The sequence below is a fragment of the Copadichromis virginalis genome, linkage group LG14, assembly GCF_057382275.1.
Source record: "Copadichromis virginalis isolate Kocher_CV1m ecotype Utaka linkage group LG14, C_Virginalis_male_GT1.1, whole genome shotgun sequence".
Taxonomy (NCBI): domain Eukaryota; kingdom Metazoa; phylum Chordata; class Actinopteri; order Cichliformes; family Cichlidae; genus Copadichromis; species Copadichromis virginalis.
The window spans coordinates 7258066-7278596 of record NC_140631.1 but is presented as its reverse complement, the minus strand read 5'-3'; the positions used below and the strand labels follow the sequence as shown (position 1 = coordinate 7278596).

The 20531-nt window shown below is 41.0% G+C and overlaps 1 protein-coding gene across 5 annotated transcripts in view; it reads right to left on the bottom strand.

Moving 5' to 3' along the window:
• usp2a (ubiquitin specific peptidase 2a) overlaps positions 1-20531 on the bottom strand; it is a 58481-nt gene that overhangs the window by 23407 nt on the left and 14543 nt on the right. For all 5 annotated transcript variants that reach the window (XM_085479123.1, XM_085479124.1, XM_085479120.1 and 2 more), the window contains one exon: positions 11729-12557. In XM_085479123.1, coding sequence (XP_085335249.1) covers positions 11729-12496 — 768 coding nt within the window. In that variant the 5' untranslated portion in view covers positions 12497-12557. The remainder of the gene's footprint in view (positions 1-11728; positions 12558-20531) is intronic.

Below are 20531 nucleotides of genomic sequence, written 5' to 3'. Positions count from 1 at the left end.
TGGTCCCCCACAATATTTACATATATTTAGACGTCTCTCACTTTAAAAAAAAATCTGAATACTTTTAAGCAACATATCCTAAATTCACTGCATTAATCTGGTGTATTTGATAAAAACATTAAGGTGGTGTAAAAATGACACACCTGCAAGTACAAGAACAGGGAATATCATCACAAAACCAAAGTGTGCTGCGAAGACTAAAAAGATGAAAATAAAGAAAGCAGAAGACCGGAGATAAAAAAAAAGAGCAGGCACAGGAAAGAATATGAATCCACTCCTCATATTCCCTGTTGTTCCATGTGAGCACACTGTGCACAACAGAGGCAGCCCAGAGGGATAAATTTGTATAAATGCTCTATTCATAAATGTCAGAAGAAGCTCAGGCAAGCAGGGGAGCTGAAATCTTACTCCTCTTATGTTAAAAAGCAGGGAGGCCACTTTAAAAAGCATTCCAGAGGCCAGGTTGGACTGCTCCCTAGAGATGGGAATAAGAGACACAGGAAATGAGCATTTTGGCACAAGCCCAGCTCGGTGCAGGTAAAATCTGTCCATCAACTATGCTCAATTAATTCAAAGATGTTTGGACTGCTGGGTAGAGGAGGGTGGCTTGGGAGCAAAATGGGTCAAAACAAGGTGAGGAGGATGGAAAGGATAAGTAATCCCAGATTCTGGCTCTGCTTCCCAGAATGACTTCATAGGAAGACAGAAAGTGACCAACAGAAAGAGAGATTTTTACTCCTCTGACAGGCATTCAAGAAAAAATATATCAAAGACCACATGATAAATGTAAGACATGGTCAGTATATGTGTTTTAACAATGATGATGTTACTCCCTATTAAGAGAGGGTTTGCATAATGATGATATTTTTCTACCCTGCATATCTTGAAGAGAGTGAAACTGGGTCACCTTCTTACATTACATAAATTTATACAAAAATATCAATTATACCCTGGTAATATCAGGGAATAACTATTTGGAAATTCTTTATAGATAAAAATAACTACTCTTATTGTCTCCTGTCTATAATCACCCAGCAAATGAAATGCTTTTCACAGTCAGGTGTTTCACTACATGGAAGCATGTATGTTACAACACTGTATACGCTGCGGGAAAAGTTACAACAATATGAACACTACAGCAAAATCTTTGATTTGTGTGTAGATATGTGTATGTAAATTCTGTGTGTCCCTTGCAAAGGTTATAGCCAGAGCTAAAAGAGTGTTATTATGTACTCATTTTAATCACTTGTGGGGGATTCATTATTCACATAAACATTCCTTTTTATCTACAGATACAGATTATCTTAGCTGAGGCTTGCTTTGTCACATGTAGAAGAACAGAGGAAATGAACTGTGGGCTGGCAGTGAAAAAGTCAACTCAATAACATCTTTATGATCCACAGTATCTCCCAATGTCTCTAACTCACAGTAGGATAAAACTAAAACAAGTGGGGACAGAAAACACTTTTAAAATGTTTGAACTAAAAGTAAGAATGATGAGCATGAACAAGCCATAACTCCTGCCCATCTTAATTAAACTGACTACAGTCTATAATCCATAATAATTCAAGGTAATCAAAACATGAGTTTAATCAAATCAAAAACAAGTTTAATCTTCATAACTACTTTAAGCATTTGGTTCTACAGTGTACAGCTCAGTTATTGAGGTTGTGTTTGCCACAATCACCCATGACCAACATGTGTTGCTGGGTGGATGACTGTTACTGTGTTAGCACGGAGCCAGAACAGAGACGATGCTCTGTTCTTTGTGAAGACAGAAGAGCTGCTGCTCAAGCTGTCGAGCTGGTGCTGACTAAGAGTGGTGATTACCTGCCATTAAAATCTTTATGGAAAACAAAGCAGCGAGTCATGATCTCAGAGTTTCATTTAACCAACCAACATCACTGTTAGCAACTGAAGTCATAGAATTACACTAACACTTATCTGAAAAGACAGATTCGTGATCAAATTTTACACATGATGGTTTTCAAAGTGGCTGGATATTATTTTCTGTCAACAAACAACTTTTGAAGTTGGAACTCAGTGAGAATGAGTTGGTAAGCTGTGGTAGAAAGCAACCTTTAATCTACCAGCTGGTTCACCCTGAGCCTGCAGTGTACAAACACGTGCATCATCACAGATGACAACACACATTACCCACTGTAAGCTCACCATCAGAAGGATACGACATGTTCAATGGGCAAGCGGTGGTCTGCAGAGATGGAGGAGGTGCTGAGCCAGAGCTGAAGGAGAGGGGCAGGACGGGAAGAGCAGGTGGGACGCTGACAGCGGAACAGACAACAGCAACGAGCGCAGCAGAGCACCGGGCTGGGCCAGCTGTAAAGTGTATTCTAATGTGATTTGTCATTACATAACAGAAGCTGGCACACAGCAGAGCCACTCCACGCTGCAGCCCAAGAACATGCACACAGACACACACCAGCAGCAGCAGCAAGCCTCACAGCACTTAAGGTCATTCCTCTTCTGTTTGTATCAGGGCAGTTAGCAAGTCGACTTAGTGGATTTGTTTAGTTCTTCACTTGGCATAAAACACACTGTGTTTTTGGCTGCACTCATCCAAATTACAGAGAACACTTTTCAACTATAAAAACAACAATACACAAAGAAAAATGACAAGGGCACTCAGTGAGCAAACAACACAGCCAGCGATCACATGACTGGCTGAGGAGTAAACATCAATAGATATTTAGAGTAGAAAGTACCACACACTTTTTTCCTCAACAGACGGAACTGACTGTCAGAATTTTCCTCACACCTACATTTATGTGTACATGTGATAGAGCCCATACAGAAACAGCAAGAGGCAACCTCCTCCTCCTATACTTTGTGTTGCATACATACAGGTCAGCCAGAATGATTTATTCCTGCATCTAACTCCACTGTAACACTACAATGGGATTCATACGAGCAGTATAGTAGGAGCAGCTGTAGTGTATGAGGGGGATTAAATGCTGGTTATATAACCAGTGACCTGCCAGTGCAGCCCTACTGATCCTGGCCCAGCAGAGTACAGCTCGGCTTAAGAGAGCGGCTTACCTCTGCAAATGATTCATTCAGCATTAAACTCGCTTCATCTTTCACAACATGCATAACACCGGGAGTGAAGTAAGATCTGTGGCCTATTTTAACGAGAAATCCTCCCACAGGAATCATTAGCCCTCCAACACATCCCAGCACTTACACAGATAATAAAACATGATGATAAAATACACTTGCAAATTAATGAGAATTTCATACATTCAGTATAATATGAAACTTTACACGAATATATTGTATATTTTACTTTCTGAAGTTTGTTACAGTGGAGTCCCACAGTAGATACATATCAAATACCACATATTATTATTATACTCACATTATATAAACCACTGACAAATATACAATCTTAGCTGGAACCTTTGAAGCTCTACAAATGGAGCATTATAAATATAACGGTTAAATTGTCAGATTTTTGAATGGAGTTTGGTGTGATGCACTCCCGGCGGAGCTCAGAGCTCACAGCAGGCACTCTCTCTGTCTCTTACCTTGGCTTGGTTGATGATAAGCCCCACGAACGTTGACACCAGCACCGACCCGGACATGCTGCCTTTTCTTCGCATCTCCTGCTTTAGGAACGGGAAAGCAGCGGCGGGCGGCTCCTCGGGAACTGTCACCGTGTAGGACTGTCGCATGCTCGGCATGCTGGCGGAGGAATGAAACCGATCACCGGTACGAGTTACTCAGACAACGGCGTAGGTCTCCGAGTGCTCCCGCTGACTGGATGATGAGCTTTCTATCTCAGGGAAGCCAATCACACGTTTCACCAGCTTTCTCTGCTTGTAGTCATTCATTCATCGATATAGACGACCTGTGGCTTCTCCTTCCACGCCGTGCTACTACAGACTGCAATGAACACGCTAAAAGCGACAAACACGTGGTAAAGCCGAGTGTTATAAGAGCAACTGGCCGCTGTGTCGTTCTACGCAGGTGAGGGTCCATTCGGCGGTGTGGGTCTGTAAATGCAAATAAATGCACATTGTGTTCCCATTCCGTTTTACCGGACTGCAGGCCCGCCCCCTTTGGGCTCGGGTGAAGAAAAAAAAATCGGCCCACAACAAACGTCAGCGGCCGCCTCCAACCGTGCTGGCTACGTCAGTCCAGCCTTCTCCGCGCTGCTGCTACAGTCTGAAGGACTAAACGCTGTGCTCCAAGGAGACTACGCATCTTCATTTCGATCACGACACAAAAGTCACCCATAAGGGCAACTACTGTATAAAAATCAGTGTAATAGTATGGTAATAGCTAAAGTGAGGAAGAAACATCGGCTGTAAGGGAAAGACAGCATACACTCTTAATGTGATGGCAGGGACAAGTAGTTCTAAAATTAGGATGTGCAGTCCTAAAAAAAACGGTTGTTAATGACGTTTCCGGTGAATCACCAGCAAAGACATAGACACATTAGTGTTAGTTCTGGTCTGTCTTAATGAGAGGGTGTAGTAGAATGACAGCCTAGATCTATCAGCAGTACCCAAGCAAGCACAGAGTGCCGCTCAGCAGTCTGCTAAATATCCCATACAGTCCGCATGTAGCAGATTAACAACAACTAATGTCCAAATGGTACACTGTATTAGTAACAGAAGTTACAAAATGAACACCATATAACATTCTCTGACCTGAAACTATGAATTAATCCTGTAAACCCATCAATGAAGTGTTTAATTAGGTCACAGATCACAGGAATAACTCCTGTTGGCTATTCCAGGTTTACTTAGACAAAAGTAACAAGGGTTATAGTGAGTAATAACTAGTTGATCAATGATGACATTCATCAAAATACCAAAGATTACTAATAAGATAACAAAACTCATGGTAAAAATTCAAGTCTAAGGTTCAAAGTTGAGGAACGCAAAAGTAAGATAAATACAGACTAACCCTCTTAGTGTCAGAGTACACTCATGGACTTTCGTGGAGTTCACAGAAAAAGTGTTAAAGAAAAACAAGTGTTTCCATGATGGCAGTCAGGTGGCACACAAAGGTGGAATTATTGTGAGTAAGGAGGACTTAATGTTCTGTCTCATCCTTTTTTCTAAGTGAATGATGGTCACATTTTACACTTCAGGCAACCCCAAATAGACCTGCCGTAGAAATACTGAGAGCTACAAGTTACAGTAATGCTTGTGATCACACAGGTCTGTTGACTATAAGCACCTGTGACTATAAGGTTTTGATGACAGCTCACCCGACACCCGGAATTATATTCATGCTAAAAAGAAATTTCCCAATGAATGTAGTTAATAAAACAACCAAATGTCCTGTACCTGCCCTTCCACGTATGGGCAGTATAATTCAACATTGCATCAAACAGGCGAATTGCTGACAAAAGTAACATAAGTACAAGCTGATTTTAGCTGATCCGGTGTGTGAAGTGGAGGAAGTGCAACATGTACCCAACAACAATATCATAACCCAGACTCAAGTGTGTGTACACAACAAATAACCAAAGAGCACAGTCCATCTGCAGACTAAACACTTGTGTGTGTCTGTGTGTGTGTGTGAGAGAGAGAAAGAGTCTAAATCCCTGAAGAAGAAACCTGCAATGTGAGAAGGGTCTGTATTCTGATATGTGATGCAAAAAGCTACATAATCTAAAATTGGGACAAATGAGTCTGAGCAGTGTTTTCTGGGAGAAGTCAGTGTACAGTTACCTTGGGAGGACTGTTCTATTACTTAGGCACATCAGGCTGATTATCTCCTCGCTCAAATGTTTAAATTTAATCTAGGAACAACATATTTCATACTTTTTATTGCTGTTCGTGCGCCGTTATTCATTCTATAGTCACGCGTCGTACAGAGCATACTTTGACTTACTAGCACCGATTCAGATTCAGAACTAAAGGAAGAATGCAGGCGATCCTTCAATATAAAGCAGCTACCAAGTTACAGCTCTGCCCATTAATCCATCTTTCTGTCATAGTCAGATTGTCTCCAGGTTCATGTGGTATCAAATAGAATCCATAAACTGTATATAAAAAGTTGACAGAGGCATCTGTCTGGATTTTGAAGCCAGAAGTAACCAAGCTCTAGTTATCAGCTCAGTCTTGCTAGCTTGGTTAAGAATCTGCATGTATTATTGAGAACAGATGCCAAAGTCAGACACAAATATCTGCAAATTATATATATCATATATAAGCAGATAATAGTTTATTTATTAGATATTTAATACTGTGCCTACATTGCCAGGGATAGAGATGGAAATTAGTTTTTAGATAAATGTAAAAAAAGGCATCTTCTCTTTTCTGGGATGTTTTTTTACATGGTTCCTCACAAATACAACATAAAACTCACATTAAACTAAGAAAATATCTAAAGTTCCACAACTGGTTCAGGTGAGAAAATTGATCTTTATGGTTTTCTAAGCTAATTCCCTCTGATAAGAAAGACTGTGAAATATGGCGGAGAGCCAGCACTAAGTAATATATGAATCTTGACTTGAGTATATTCTGTCACACTATCAGATAACTAACAAATTAAGTCAACAATTAAACACTGATTCCCATTGTTCCTATAGTGGCTTGACGTAACCTCAGCATCAGATGGTGGTTGAGGAGGGAAAGCTGACCTACAAAGCAAAGCTCTTGATTTAGCGGTCTATATTCATCAATCTTTTGAGTTTACTTGTGAGATAACAATTCTAAGCTCTTGGTGAAACTCGCCAGAGAAAGTCAGGGCTCAGCCAGTTGCTATGAGTGACTATTTAGTTGGAAGAAAGATCAGAACGTCTATCAGACACAAATGACCAGACAGTATATGCTGACATCTGCATAGCACTTTAGAAGTGGTAGTCAACCAGCTGCCACAGCTAGAAAACAAAACAGATGATTTACATCTGAACCATCTCTGTGTGTTAACCTCAAGGTCCAAACAATAACAGGCCATCTTGGATTTAAAGATCCGAGTAGTGATACTCAAAAACCACTGCAGGTTTAGTACTGGGGCAGTGAACAGTAGTTTTAGAGTCCTGCTATAATGATTGCTCTGACAGATATGGCACACCCACAAACCTACCAATCAGGCAGAACTACAATAGCAGCTTGTAAACCTGAGCTACTTAAAAGGCTGGCCCTTCTCTGCCAAAGAACAAGGAAAAGCTCCATCTTGTACCAGACTGTTTATTTTCTCTTAAATCAAACCATAAGCTGTCTGGCTAAGGTGTCAAACCGAGAGTCAGACTGTCTAAACATACTGTTGACCCAACAAAAAGTCTAGACACAAAGCACAAATGGATCTGCTGAGTTTAGTCTCAAGGATGCCACAGTGCCCTGTTGTAGCTGTTTGTCTCCACAAGCAAACATGGAAAAGTGTCAGTGAAGGGCCATTAGTGTCTTTTCAAAGAGCTGGCTTTAAAAAGCAGTAAGAAACTTAAAAAGTACTACCACTTTGAACAATAGACTGAAAGTGGTCTGAATCTGTGTTGTTGATGGGAGAACAACAATACACACAACTGTGGCAACAAAATGTGTCAACATTTAAATGATAATAATACTGTTCTCTGTTGAATATGTCTGACTAACCCAAGAGTGTGTTTAGAGCTTGGTGGCTTATTTGTATCAGATCTCACTTATAATAATGTTGAGTGAGCACTTTTAGCATAGCTTTGTGATAATGCTAATAAGTTTAACTGTTAAGATAGCCAAAATACAAAAGCTTGTGCAATGTGGATTGTGTCATGGGTGCTAGCTATGCCATTCAAAACCTCGCACTACACGATGCACACACGATTAAGGCAAAACACAGGCCGATCCCCAAAACGGTTGCGCAACTGAAAAATCAGCTCTAAATGGGCCAAAAATCGCACAGTGTATGGCCAGCTTTTGGAGGCTAGCTCCAAACAAACATGGTAAATGGTAAATGGCCTGTATTTGTATAGCGCTTTTACTAGTCCCTAAGGACCCCAAAGCGCTTTACACGTCCAGTCATCCACCCATTCACACACACATTCACACACTGATCATAGTGTGCAGCTTGGCAGTGTATACAGCACTATAATGACCAGACCTAATTCTTTTGAAAACCTTACATCTTTCCCAGGTCTCCACTTCATCAAACATTGCCTAGACACAGAGCTGGATGAGGCCAGCACAAACAGCGGCCTATTCGACGAAGATGATGGATCCATGGGGTCAGGAAAGCCAGAAGCAGGGGAGCTGGAGAGGTACCTTTCGTGTCCATTCACTGGAGGTGTGGATCTATTGCATGGCTTTCCTCACATCAAGAAGCTGTCGATCAAAGTCAATACAGCTCTTCCTGCATCTGGAGCTTGTGAAGGATTCTTAGTCATGCAGGACTCCTGTTCACTGCTAAACAGTTACAGCTTCACAGAAAGAACCTTGAGAGCAAACTGCTGCTTAAGCTTAACCATCACCTCACTGAGTTAAGAAATGGCACATTTTTGCTAAATATGCAGAAATAAATGCACACCCATACAACTTATGGTAAACTGAGCTGCCTTGTATGAACATATGTTGAAGATGCCTCGTTCTAATGTTTTCTCTGAGGCTGCTGTGCCATTTGGAGCAAAAATGAATATAACGTTTACAGCATATCTTGTCACTGGAAATTGTTTGCACTGTTTATATATTTATATTATTTACTGTAGGTATTGGTGAAAAAAGCTTTATGTTGTGAAAAACTGAAATCTGGAAATTAGAATTGTTGTGCCTTATTTTGTTGATGTTTTTACATATATTCCTTTTGAAAATGGTAAAATTTGTATATTTATTTATATTTGTTTGTCTGGTAACATTTATTTAATAAATAAATCGGATATTTCAAACAGTTACTCACTACTTGAGTAGTCTTTTCGCCAAGTACTTTTTTTACTCTTACTTGAGTAACTTTTTTGACGACTACTTTTCACTTTTACTTGAGTAATAATTTTTTAAAGTATTGCTACTCGTACTTGAGTACAACTTTTGGATACTCGACCCACCAGAAGGATACATGATCTATTAAGCCTCAGCATTTGAAAGCTCTCTTAATCACAATGCATTCTTACCTGCATTGTCATGGCCATGCACATATGCACCACACAGTGATTACACTTCATTGCCTGCCTATTTGTCAAAGTTCTATTTAAGCATATCTACTTTCACAAGAGTCACAAGATTTTCAGAAAATTTGACCTCTGACCTTGACGTCAGGTCACCCAAACTAGAACTCGTCCCAGATTTTTACTAGATGCCACTATAGTATCAGTGTGAAAATCCGAGGTACCCAAGAAAAAAGACAAGTGGTCACATTCTACATAAAGAGGCTGAAAAAAGGAGATTAAAAAAAATGAAGGGAAATAAACAAAGTTGGCTGCATTAAAATCAGTAAGAAACAATGAGTCTGGGCTGGTGGACATACACTATTTTCATACACCAAACAAGTGCAAGCAACAGGAACTGTGCACTGTACTGCAAAGCAAGTTCAGCATACCCAGGTTATCTTTCTGTTATCAGGCTTCACTTACTGTAACATCGGCAGTCAGGCTAAGGGGTTACATCACTGTACTGACTTAGCAAGTTGATAACCATGGGTTTTCTTAATGTCGCTATGCGTACCTTCACACAAAATAGGTGGCAATGCCAGTCTCTGGCCATCAAAAACATTACAGCAATTGTTGTGAAACTGTTTGCAGGAAAGAGGGAAAAAAATCTTAATCATACTTAAGCATGTGGACCAGAGTACTCGGGGATGGATCCCAGGAAAATATTTGCTGAGATCACTGATCAAGTGCAAGTCAGTATACTTATTTTACAACTAGATTTCTTTTTGAAACCAGAGAACTCACCATTTGCTGGCCACTGGGAAGAATATAAGCTTAAGGCATTCAACATTAGCTTAACCTTCCAGACTGGGAAGCTACTTCCATCTTTTATATATAATCTATTGGTCTAATCAGTACATCCATTGTTTTCCCAAAGACGTGTCTAAAGCACTACACAGCTTCGTAAGTCAAAATCCACTGGGGCTGCTTTCTGCACGCTCTGCTGTCAGTGTTGACACCAAGCCCCTGGGAAGATGGTGATTATATGTGCTTGAGTTCATTAGCAATATGCACAGGCCAGCTGGTGACCTCCAGTTAAAGTCCTGCACTTTTCAGACCTTGCGTGTTAAAAAGGTGTTGATTACCTAAGGGGTTAAAATGAATAACCCTAGCAAAGAACAAGGAATTCTTTATAACCAGTATTTCACCTTTGCTTTAATAAAGCCTGACTTTTTTTGTCTCTATAGTTAACCCAGCAGCACCATGATCCCAAGTGTTCTTTGGGAACACTCTTTTGAAATGACTTGGTTATCTTAGGTCATGTTTGTGAATAAAGACTTGCATGAGCTATGTTTACCCCTGATGTCAGCAGGCAGCAGTTAGTTTCCACTGTTAAAACTCCATAGTCCAGAGTGCCGTAATACTGTAAAGTGTACTATTATGTCTTCTCTTTTCATTGTTCTCAATGGCAGTTAGTTTTAAAGAGCCAGTGCACGTATAGCCCACGCTGGTTATTTTAAGTAATTTGGCAGATAAGACCTCTCTTCAAGGCCGTGTGGGTATACACACACACACACACACACACACACTCCCAGTACTGCAGCACCCACTATCAACCTGAGCTAAGATCTGTGTGGATGTGCAGGGTCTTGGTGATATGAAACTGTTAATATATTAAGTTATTGTTTAAAAAAAAGTGCTAAAAAGTGTTAACCATACCCGGTGAGCCCTAAAACACATTCACTTCTCAGTAACACGCATGGGAGTTACATACAGCTGACTGGACATTACAGGGTTTAGACATTGCCTGGTTTAGAATGGGCCTTTGGGGCCTCTACAGTAAAGGCTGTGCTAGCTTACTTGACAGAAATAAAAATGTCAAGTAAGCTAGCACAGAGTGCATAAAAATGCACTCTGGTATTAGTTCTGTCACCCTACTGTCAGGCTCAGCCAGCAAACCAGCTGATAGTTGAGAAGATATCCTTCTGCTTTTCATATATGCAAATGAACATGATGAGCAGAAGAACTAAATGAATAAAGAATGTCACATTCTGGAGCATATCTGATGCAATAAAGATGACAGATTTATTCTATCTGAAAGCCACTTTCAAACAGACTTCTCACAAATTCTCCCTAATTCCCACTTTTCCTCCTTCCATCCATGGAAGCAGTTACTGAGACTAATCCAAAGGAAAAGTGGATCAGTCATACTTTGGGATCCACGCAGTGGAAACCTGAGTCATTATTCTTGATGCTGAGAGGACCCGTCTGCTCTTTGAGAGACTGCTGGGCTTAGAAAGAGCTGTCAGATAACCATCAAACTACTTTTGTACAGTACAATAAGAGAGTTAAAAGAATAAGGAGCATTGTAACTGTGTCCTAGCGGAGAGTTGTAACAGTAAAAACCACAGGAGAGTGTAAGGTGTGCAAGAATACTGTAAACCCAGACTTCAAGTGCACTGAAATTAATGTGAACAACAGTGCCCCCAACTGGTAGGAAACAGTGCTACTAGTAGCACCAGAGCATTGTGGGTCTTTACCATGTGCAGACTAATAAAAGGAAAGCTTTGTGGTGATGACTGCAGCTTTCATAGTACTCAGCCTTCCTTGGCTCCTGCCAAAGATCCTGCCAAGGATCCTCTGTAAAGGAATGCTTCTCCAGTTAAAGCACAACAAGAACATGGGACTTGTTCTTACCGTAGAGTCCCTCGTTGGGGAATGGGACAGCTGGTTACTGCTTGGGTCCCATGCTGAAGAGCTGAATGCTCTGCTCCTGCTGAAGGCCTCCTGGGTGGAGCTCCGTGACAGGGTCTCCTGAGTAGTGCTTCGGGACAGGCCTGAGTAGCCGGGTCGGGAGCTACTGCCGTACAACTCAGCCACATCACTGGTCCGACTGCGGTAGCTCCGCAGGGCACTGGTGGATGAAGAAGGGGTTGAGGAGGAAGCATCATTGAGGCTCAGAGAGGCCAGGTCCCTGCTCAGGTCACTCTGGGATACAGATTTTCGTCGACTGAGCGAGATGCTGGAGGCCACCGGAGAAGAGGAGAGGTAGCTGGACTGGGCTGGGGATGAAGCGTAGGAGCTGTAGCCAGTGTAGGCTGACCCCCCACTTAGCCCTGACCCTCCATAGCTCTTGAGTGGGGTTCTGCTGAGGCTCTCACTCCGGCGGTTGCTGCTGCTGCCAAGGATGTCAGTGCGAGGGATGGTTCGACCCCGGTCACGCTCAGGGTCCGAGGAGGTGCTGTAGTTGTGGCTGCGGACGGCGGCGCTGCTCAGATAGGTAGAGGATAAGTAACCTGAGGAGGAGGATGAAGAGGAGGAGGAGGTGTGGGACTTGTAGGAGGACAGCCTGTCCCGCTCGCTGTAGGAGCTAAGGCCTGGGGTTAGGGAGGAGCTGTAGGAGCTGTAGTGGCTGGTGTAAGAGGGGCCAGTGTATCGCTTTGCGGTGGAGGAGACACGGGACATACTGCTGCTGCTGCTGGTTTCTCAGCCAGGGAGAGGGATAGCCTCTGGAAGACAGCATCGACTGCACACACAGCAAAGACACAAGAGCCCTGTATTAGTTCATCAGCAACAATCCAATCAATACCACAGCAACAACGTAGGCAGTGGGCAGGCCATCATTTACCCTCGCTCCATTGAGCGTTAATTGTGTTTTAAAGAGACAAAATGATTCAAGGCTGTGCATGACTGAGTTTAAATGGCAGAATATGAAAACAAACGCTGATTCATTCACTCATCCTGACTCACTGTCCTGCCATTTAGAGAATGACATCAGTATTTTGTCATGTCTAAACGAATTTACCATAAATCCCATTTCCTTTGCATTGCTGCAGTCCATTTCCTGAGCATGCGCTAGTGTTTTTTCCACACTTACTGGATTCCAGTTGGCACACTAAGAATCATCAGGACCACCTCAGACTGAACGTTTCTTATTTCACTATCGGCAAAGGACAAAGTTTAGTTTCTGAGTGCTACATAATGCAATAGTAAAAGAATTAAACTCAAATGTATGGGCATTAACTCAACTCTGTTAGCCCTCAAAATAATGGAGCAATTTCTAAAGGTCCTAATGGTATCATAAAAGCATACTGTGGCAGAGTAGTACATCACTCCACATGCAACACTGTCTTCCATATTTAAATGGACACATCTTAAACTCCACACATACTAGATATTATATGTGTTTTTGATTAAGTGTGTGTAGGTGTGTAGGCTGTTGCTCCAGACAGATGGAAAATTGCTGCAATATAGCAGCTGTGCTCAGTGTGTTTACATCAAGCTTATACTCACACTCTCAGGCTGTTGGATCAAATGATACCTTTCTACACATTCAATTAGCCAACTGCACTGGATGTGCTCTTCAAGCTGGCCACCTAAAGCACAGATACTTTGCACCTGTAAGCCATTTTGCAACCCAGCTCTTTGACTTATATCGTTTGTCACTGAAGCCCGCTTCATTCTGTTCTGGGTGTTGTTGCTGCTCTCCATAACTGCACATAGAAAAAATAAAACATTTATGATGGTTTTGACTAAAATGTGATCAACATGACCTGTTTATATTTATTCCCAGCTCCATATTTTTATCCTTAGACTCTTAGAGTAGCATCATGGTTATAAGAAAATAATCCTCAGCACTCTTTCCGTTTCAACCTTCTCCTGATTGGCTTGTCTTCCCAAACAGGTCAAATGCATATCTGCTACCTCTGACATCATACAAAGTCAAGAGTAGAACATATCATGCTGTAGAACAAACAGCATGATATGAAATCCAGGGGAAAACCACGGTGATACAATTAACACCAGCAGGCATGCTTGCTGACACACAGTTTAGGATATCAAATGCTAAATCCCTCTCATCAACATAGAACCCTCCTCTTAACTTAGCGCTAAAAAAAATCATGGAGATTTGAGGAAATATGGAACATAATCTCGCTTGCGTAGACCCAGCAGTGCTCCTCCTGCATGCCCTGGTCTCCCCTCTCGCCCTCTCTCACAGCTATAACAGGAGAGTCTAGCTTAATTCTGGAAGTAAAGCCATGTGGGCAGGACAGTGTGTTCCTGTGGCTGAGGCAGAGAGAGGCTCTTGTTCACACGCACAGCAGTGTCTAAATAAATAAAAGTATCTGGTGATGCTGATCCATGTTGAGTTCATTTAGGGAGGCTCCTATTTCCTTAATCTGCCTGTCTCCCCTCTTCTCTCCCCCTCCTCGGCACCTACCTCTACTGAGTGTAATTTCCTTTCCTTCGGGGTCTCTGTTGATCCCTTTTTGCTGTTCTCTTCCTCTCTCTCTCTCTCTCTCTCTCTCTCTCTCTGTCTCTATGAACACAGCTTTATCTATAATTCAGCATATGGATCTGGAGCAGGCAGACAGGCACCATTTGGAGAGAGACCAACTCACGGCACTGGCGAAGACACACAGAGGGAGGCCAGGCGGCTGTGGCCACTCAGTGCAGTTCTGCTAAGCCAGCAGGACTAGCAGCAAAGAGAAGCTGGCCTCGCTTTCGCTCTCGCTTTGTAGACGGTCAAGGTTTGTTTCAATCATTTGACAGTGCTGGTATGTGGAGGGTTATTTTAGTTTGGGCAGAGTAACATAGATGGTAACAGCAAAATGTGGATTCTGTGTCTGATATCAGCCAACAGTTTTCAGACAGGATAAAACCTGAATCTGGACTTACTTATCATAATTACCAAGTTGGTGATTATGGTGGGAAGTACAGCTGGAAGTTAAGTGAAGAAAATCATTGGCAAAAGGGCTCATGAGACAAACCATCCAAAAACACGCACCTCTTACTGTATTTCATGTCATTTGCAAACAGCATGTTTTTAATTATTCTTTTATTTTTTTTTATTCTATGCTGGGGGAATACATTATCTTTGTGCAACTTGTTAAGCTGGACCTTGCTAGCATCAGTTATGAAGCACTATAAGTATATTTCTCATGTATTCAGCTGGTAATGCAGAAAATGTATAAATGTTTTTATACTTGGTTCTAATCTGCTGCTGAGTCTGTTTTACACGGCTGGAATGGCAACTACTACACCACAGAACACGCACCAGGAATACCTGTTCAACCAACCAAATTAATTTAACTTTAATCTGCTGACAAACGCCTGCTTTATCAGGCTGTGGGACAGTAAGTTTTAAATGTTTATTTCACTGCCCTGTGCACTATCACTAGATTAACTATCTTCTGCAGCATTCATTTCCTGTCTTGCAGTGGTGTTATCATCTTTATAGAGTTTTATCATCACCTGATAACCTCTGATTGGAATAGGTGACACTCGTAGGGATCATTTTATGAAGAAGAGTCTGATGTATGAAACGCCCCTTTTTGTGTGAGCACATACAGAGCCTGAAACAGAAAGCCATGCTTAACAAAGCTGATAACCACCATCATGACACCTGTTAACTACTGGAGTAGTTGCCAAGCCATCTGACATAAGGAAAGCCTTAAAGCCATGTTGAAGGTCCTCGATCGTATATCCCTCTAATCACTACTAACAAAATATTTACACTTAACTGAATGAAATGATACCCCCACTAACATGTGTATCCGAGTCCTCTTTCAGATGACATCCTGCTTTATTTTGAAGGATTAGTTTCTCATGTGGCTTTGTGTATTTTTACTTCCCTCCTTTGCTGTTTTCCCAGCCTCATTATTATCTTAACTGAGTTCACCTGTGCCATATTCGCCTTCTCACTAGTGTGACTATTTATTATATTTTGTTTGTGTCTTTAACAGGTAGACGTTATATCTCTTGCTCCCGAGTGTTTCCTGGTTTCTTTTCCTGCTGGCTCTATGCATTTGATGAATTGTTTGGACTTTTGTTAGCTATAGGGTTTCCTGCCACACTAGGCTTTGCAAAAGTGCCAGGCAAAAAGTTCTTATTTTTATCCAAAATCGCTGACCCTGTACCGCATATTAACGTGACTCAAAAGGCCTAGGCCCTGTATGACATGAGTTCAGCGTACCCTGGGTATCTTACCGTTATCTGGATCCAATTACCCTAACATTGGTAATCAGGATAAGTGGTTAGGTTACATGAAGCAGAGTATCAAGTCTAACCACTGACTTAAATTGTTTTTATGTATTGCAACCTAATCAGTAATATATGAATATTATTTAAAAACTAGTTCAGCCATTTTCAGTAATTTATATGTAGTATTCTGATTAGAGCAGGGCGATATGGCCAAAAATATTTATCACGATATATATTTGAAAATTTGCGATAACGATATAACCGACGATATAATTGATGCGAGACAAAATACAACTCCACAACATTACTAGCGCAAAAAGACAACCTTCCATTTATTTTCACTTAAACAAGAAGCTGGTTTTTATGTACATTAAAGCTTTATAAAAATGTAACAGTGCAAATGCAAATTCCTTGCTGAAAGTTTAACCAAAAGGCATTTCCAGTAGAAATGGGCTGACATATCCTGAGCATAACCATGTATAATATCCACTGAAGTTAAAAAGAGGTGCTTTGCAACATTAAACTGCAGTGTGCAGTATGTATTTTTCGGACCATAAGGTGCACGGGATTATAAGGCACATTAAGCGAAACAAAGCAGTCAGATAAATCAAACTTTATTAAACTCATTCTTCTTGCTTCCTCCACTTCTGTACCATTGATTCATTAATGCTGAATTCTCTGGCAGCTGCTCTATTCCCATGTTGTTGCAGTCTATTAATGACTAACCTCATATTGTGGATGGATTATCTCAGTTGTTCTCCTGACTGAAGTTTGGTCAGTTTACAACATCCTGCCATGCGATTGCATTTGTCTCTAACCATGAAGAACCTTCACGTTAACTTTTATAAGTGGAAAAGTGTTAGTGTTCGTCCTCCAGCTTCACTGTTTATGTTATGCTAACATAGCTGTGTCGCTAGCGATCACGTAGCACATCATTATATACCAGCTAGCCCAACTTCAGTAACCCTACAAACGTCACTGCTGTTTAGTTTCCTGTCTTCATTTATGTTGGAAGTGATAGCAGAACTGTACGTTTGATTTTTTTCAGAAATCTCTCAGTCAGAACATGCTATATCATGCTTAGGTAACTAGCGAAACTAGCGAGCTAACTTCCGCTAGCTTCCTGCTAACGTCTAACTCCGTTAAATGTAATAACTTTAGTTTTCATGGATGCCTGGAAGTTAAACTTCATAGTTACACCTGGTAAAGCAGCAATGCTGATCGTTTTATTAAAGATGAAAGAATTTAGACAGTTTTTAACTCTAAGTGATGCTGCAGTGTTGTTTGACCTGAAGATTACGGAGTTTAGGACCCAGATTACTCCCAGATTTAAGAGCATCTTAGTCCGACAAATATGACAATAACAACGGCCGCTTGCATGTTCTGCAAAAAAATGTGCTTTGTCGTGTATCTGACGGACAAACACCAAACCAGTTCCACATCACGGAAGTTGCACCATTTTTACAAACCAATTCTGGTTCATCTGTTTCACTCAACAATCGGCCATGTGCGTATGAAAACAAAGGCACTGCGCATGCGCGTTTTACTCCCATTCTATCGCGATATTTCATTTTCCTATCGTTGCCTAACATTATACCGGTATTACCGTGAACGGTATAATATGGCCCAGCCCTAATTCTGATTCTATTCTCTTTTTAACACTGTTTATCCCCCCCCAAAATGTGTCTGTGCTTATGTCAGTTATTTGCATTACAAGCATTTGAGTGGACAATTTGTTGCCTAAAAACAAACCAAACAAGATTTTCACAGCTCAGACCAGACTTTGATGATAGCAACGCCATTTTTCATGGAAAAAAATCCACTGGCATCAGCTAAAGCTGGTAAGTCCACCGCATCTTTATCAGCACAGTAGTTCACACATTACTATGCGTAAACAGAAGTAATAAAAATGTGAGGGAAAATTAAATGAATGCATAGCCTATTAATTAATGAAAGACCAAGACAGACTTTTAATTCATTTGAAAGCCTGATGCTTAACATTGTCCACCCCAGCTGTGAAACTCAGAAACCAGTCTTACTTGTTATCATCTATCGTCCACCTGGGCCTTACACAGAGTTTCTGTCTGATTTCTCAGACTTTATATCTAATTTAGTTCTGAGCTCAGATAAAATAATTATTGTGGGTGATTTTAACATCCATGTAGATGCTAAAAATGACAGCCTCAACATGGCATTTAATCTGTTATTAGACTCAATTGGTTTCTCTCAAAATGTAAAAGAACCCACCCACCACTTTAATCACACTCTAGATCTTGTTTTAACATATGGCATAGAAACTGAACATTTAACAGTGTTTCCTGAAAACCCTCTCCTGTCTGATCATTTCCTGATAACATTTACTTTTACAATAATTGATTACACAGCGGTGAAGAGTAGACTTTATCAAAGTAGATGTCTTTCTGAAAGCACTGTAACTAAGTTTAAGAATATAATCCACCCACTGTTATCATCTCCAATGCCCTGTACCAACACAGAGCAAAGCAGCTATCTGAACGCTACCCCAACAGAGGTCGATTATCTTGTTAATAATTTCACCTCCTCACTACGTACGACTCTGGATACTGTAGCTCCTGTGAAAACTAAGGCCTCAAATCAGAAGTACCTGACTCCGTGGTATAATTCTGAAACACGTACCCTAAAGCAGATGACTCGTAATCTGGAGAGGAAATGGCGTGTCACAAATCTAGAGGATCATCATTTAGCCTGGAGAAATAGTTTGCTGCTTTATAAGAAAGCCCTCCGCAAAGCCAGAACATCTTACTATTCATCACTGATTGAAGAAAATAAGAACAACCCTAGGTTTCTCTTCAGCACTGTAGCCAGGCTGACAAAAAGTCAGAGCTCTTTTGAGCCAACCATCCCTTTAACGTTAACTAGTAATGACTTCATGAACTTCTTCACAAATAAAATTTTTATCATTAGAGAAAAAATTACCAATAATCATCCCACAGATGTAATATTATCTACAGCTACTCTTAGTACCATTGATATTAAGTTAGACTCTTTTTCTCCAATTGATCTTTCTGAGTTAACTTCAATAATTACTTCCTCCAAACCATCAACGTGTCTTTTAGACCCCATTCCTACAAAACTGCTCAAAGAAGTCCTGCCATTAATTAATTCTTCAATCTTAAATATGATCAACCTATCTCTAATAATCGGCTATGTACCACAGGCCTTCAAGCTGGCTGTAGTTAAACCTTTACTCAAAAAGCCATCTCTAGACCCAGCAGTCTTAGCTAATTATAGGCCAATCTCCAACCTTCCTTTCATATCAAAAATCCTTGAAAGAGTAGTTGTCAAACAGCTAACAGATCATCTGCAGAGGAATGGTTTATTTGAAGAGTTTCAGTCAGGTTTCAGAGCTCAGCACAGCACAGAAACAGCTTTAGTGAAGGTTACAAATGATCTTCTTATGGCCTCTGACAGTGGACTCATCTCTGTGCTTGTCCTGCTAGACCTCAGTGCAGCGTTCGATACTGTTGATCATAATATCCTATTAGAGCGATTAGAACATGCTGTAGGTATTACAAGTACTGCGCTGCAGTGGTTTGTATCATATCTATCTAATAGACTCCAATTCGTGCATGTAAATGGAGAGTCCTCTTCACACACTGAGGTTAATTATGGAGTTCCACAGGGTTCAGTGCTAGGACCAATTCTGTTTACATTATACATGCTTCCCTTAGGCAGTATCATTAGAAGACATAGCATACATTTTCACTGCTATGCAGATGACACCCAGCTCTATCTGTCCATGAAGCCAGATAACACACACCAATTAGTTAAACTGCAGGAATGTCTTAAAGACATAAAGACCTGGATGGCCGCTAACTTTCTGCTTCTTAATTCAGATAAAACTGAGGTTATTGTACTCGGCCCTGAAAATCTTAGAAATATGGTATCTAATCAGATTCTTACTCTGGATGGCATTACCTTGGCCTCCAGTAACGCGGTGAGGAACCTTGGAGTCATTTTTGACCAGGACATGTCCTTCAACGCACATATTAAACAAATATGTAAGACTGCTTTCTTCCATTTGCGCAACATCTCTAAAATTAGAAATATCCTGTCTCAGAGTGACGCTGAAAAACTAGTTCATGCATTTATTACTTCCAGGCTGGACTACTGTAATTCATTATTATCAGGATGTCCAAAAAACTCACTGAAAAGCCTTCAGCTAATCCAAAATGCTGCAGCAAGAGTCCTGACAGGGACTAGAAAGAGAGAGCATATTTCTCCTGTTTTGGCTTCCCTTCATTGGCTTCCTGTTAAATCCAGAATTGAATTCAAAATCCTGCTCCTCACATACAAGGTCTTAAATAATCAGGCCCCATCTTATCTTAATGACCTTGTAGTACCATATCACCCTATTAGAGCACTTCGCTCTCACACTGCAGGCCTACTTGTTGTTCCTAGAGTATTTAAAAGTAGAATGGGAGGGAGAGCCTTCAGTTTTCAGGCCCCTCTTCTGTGGAACCAGCTTCCAGTTTGG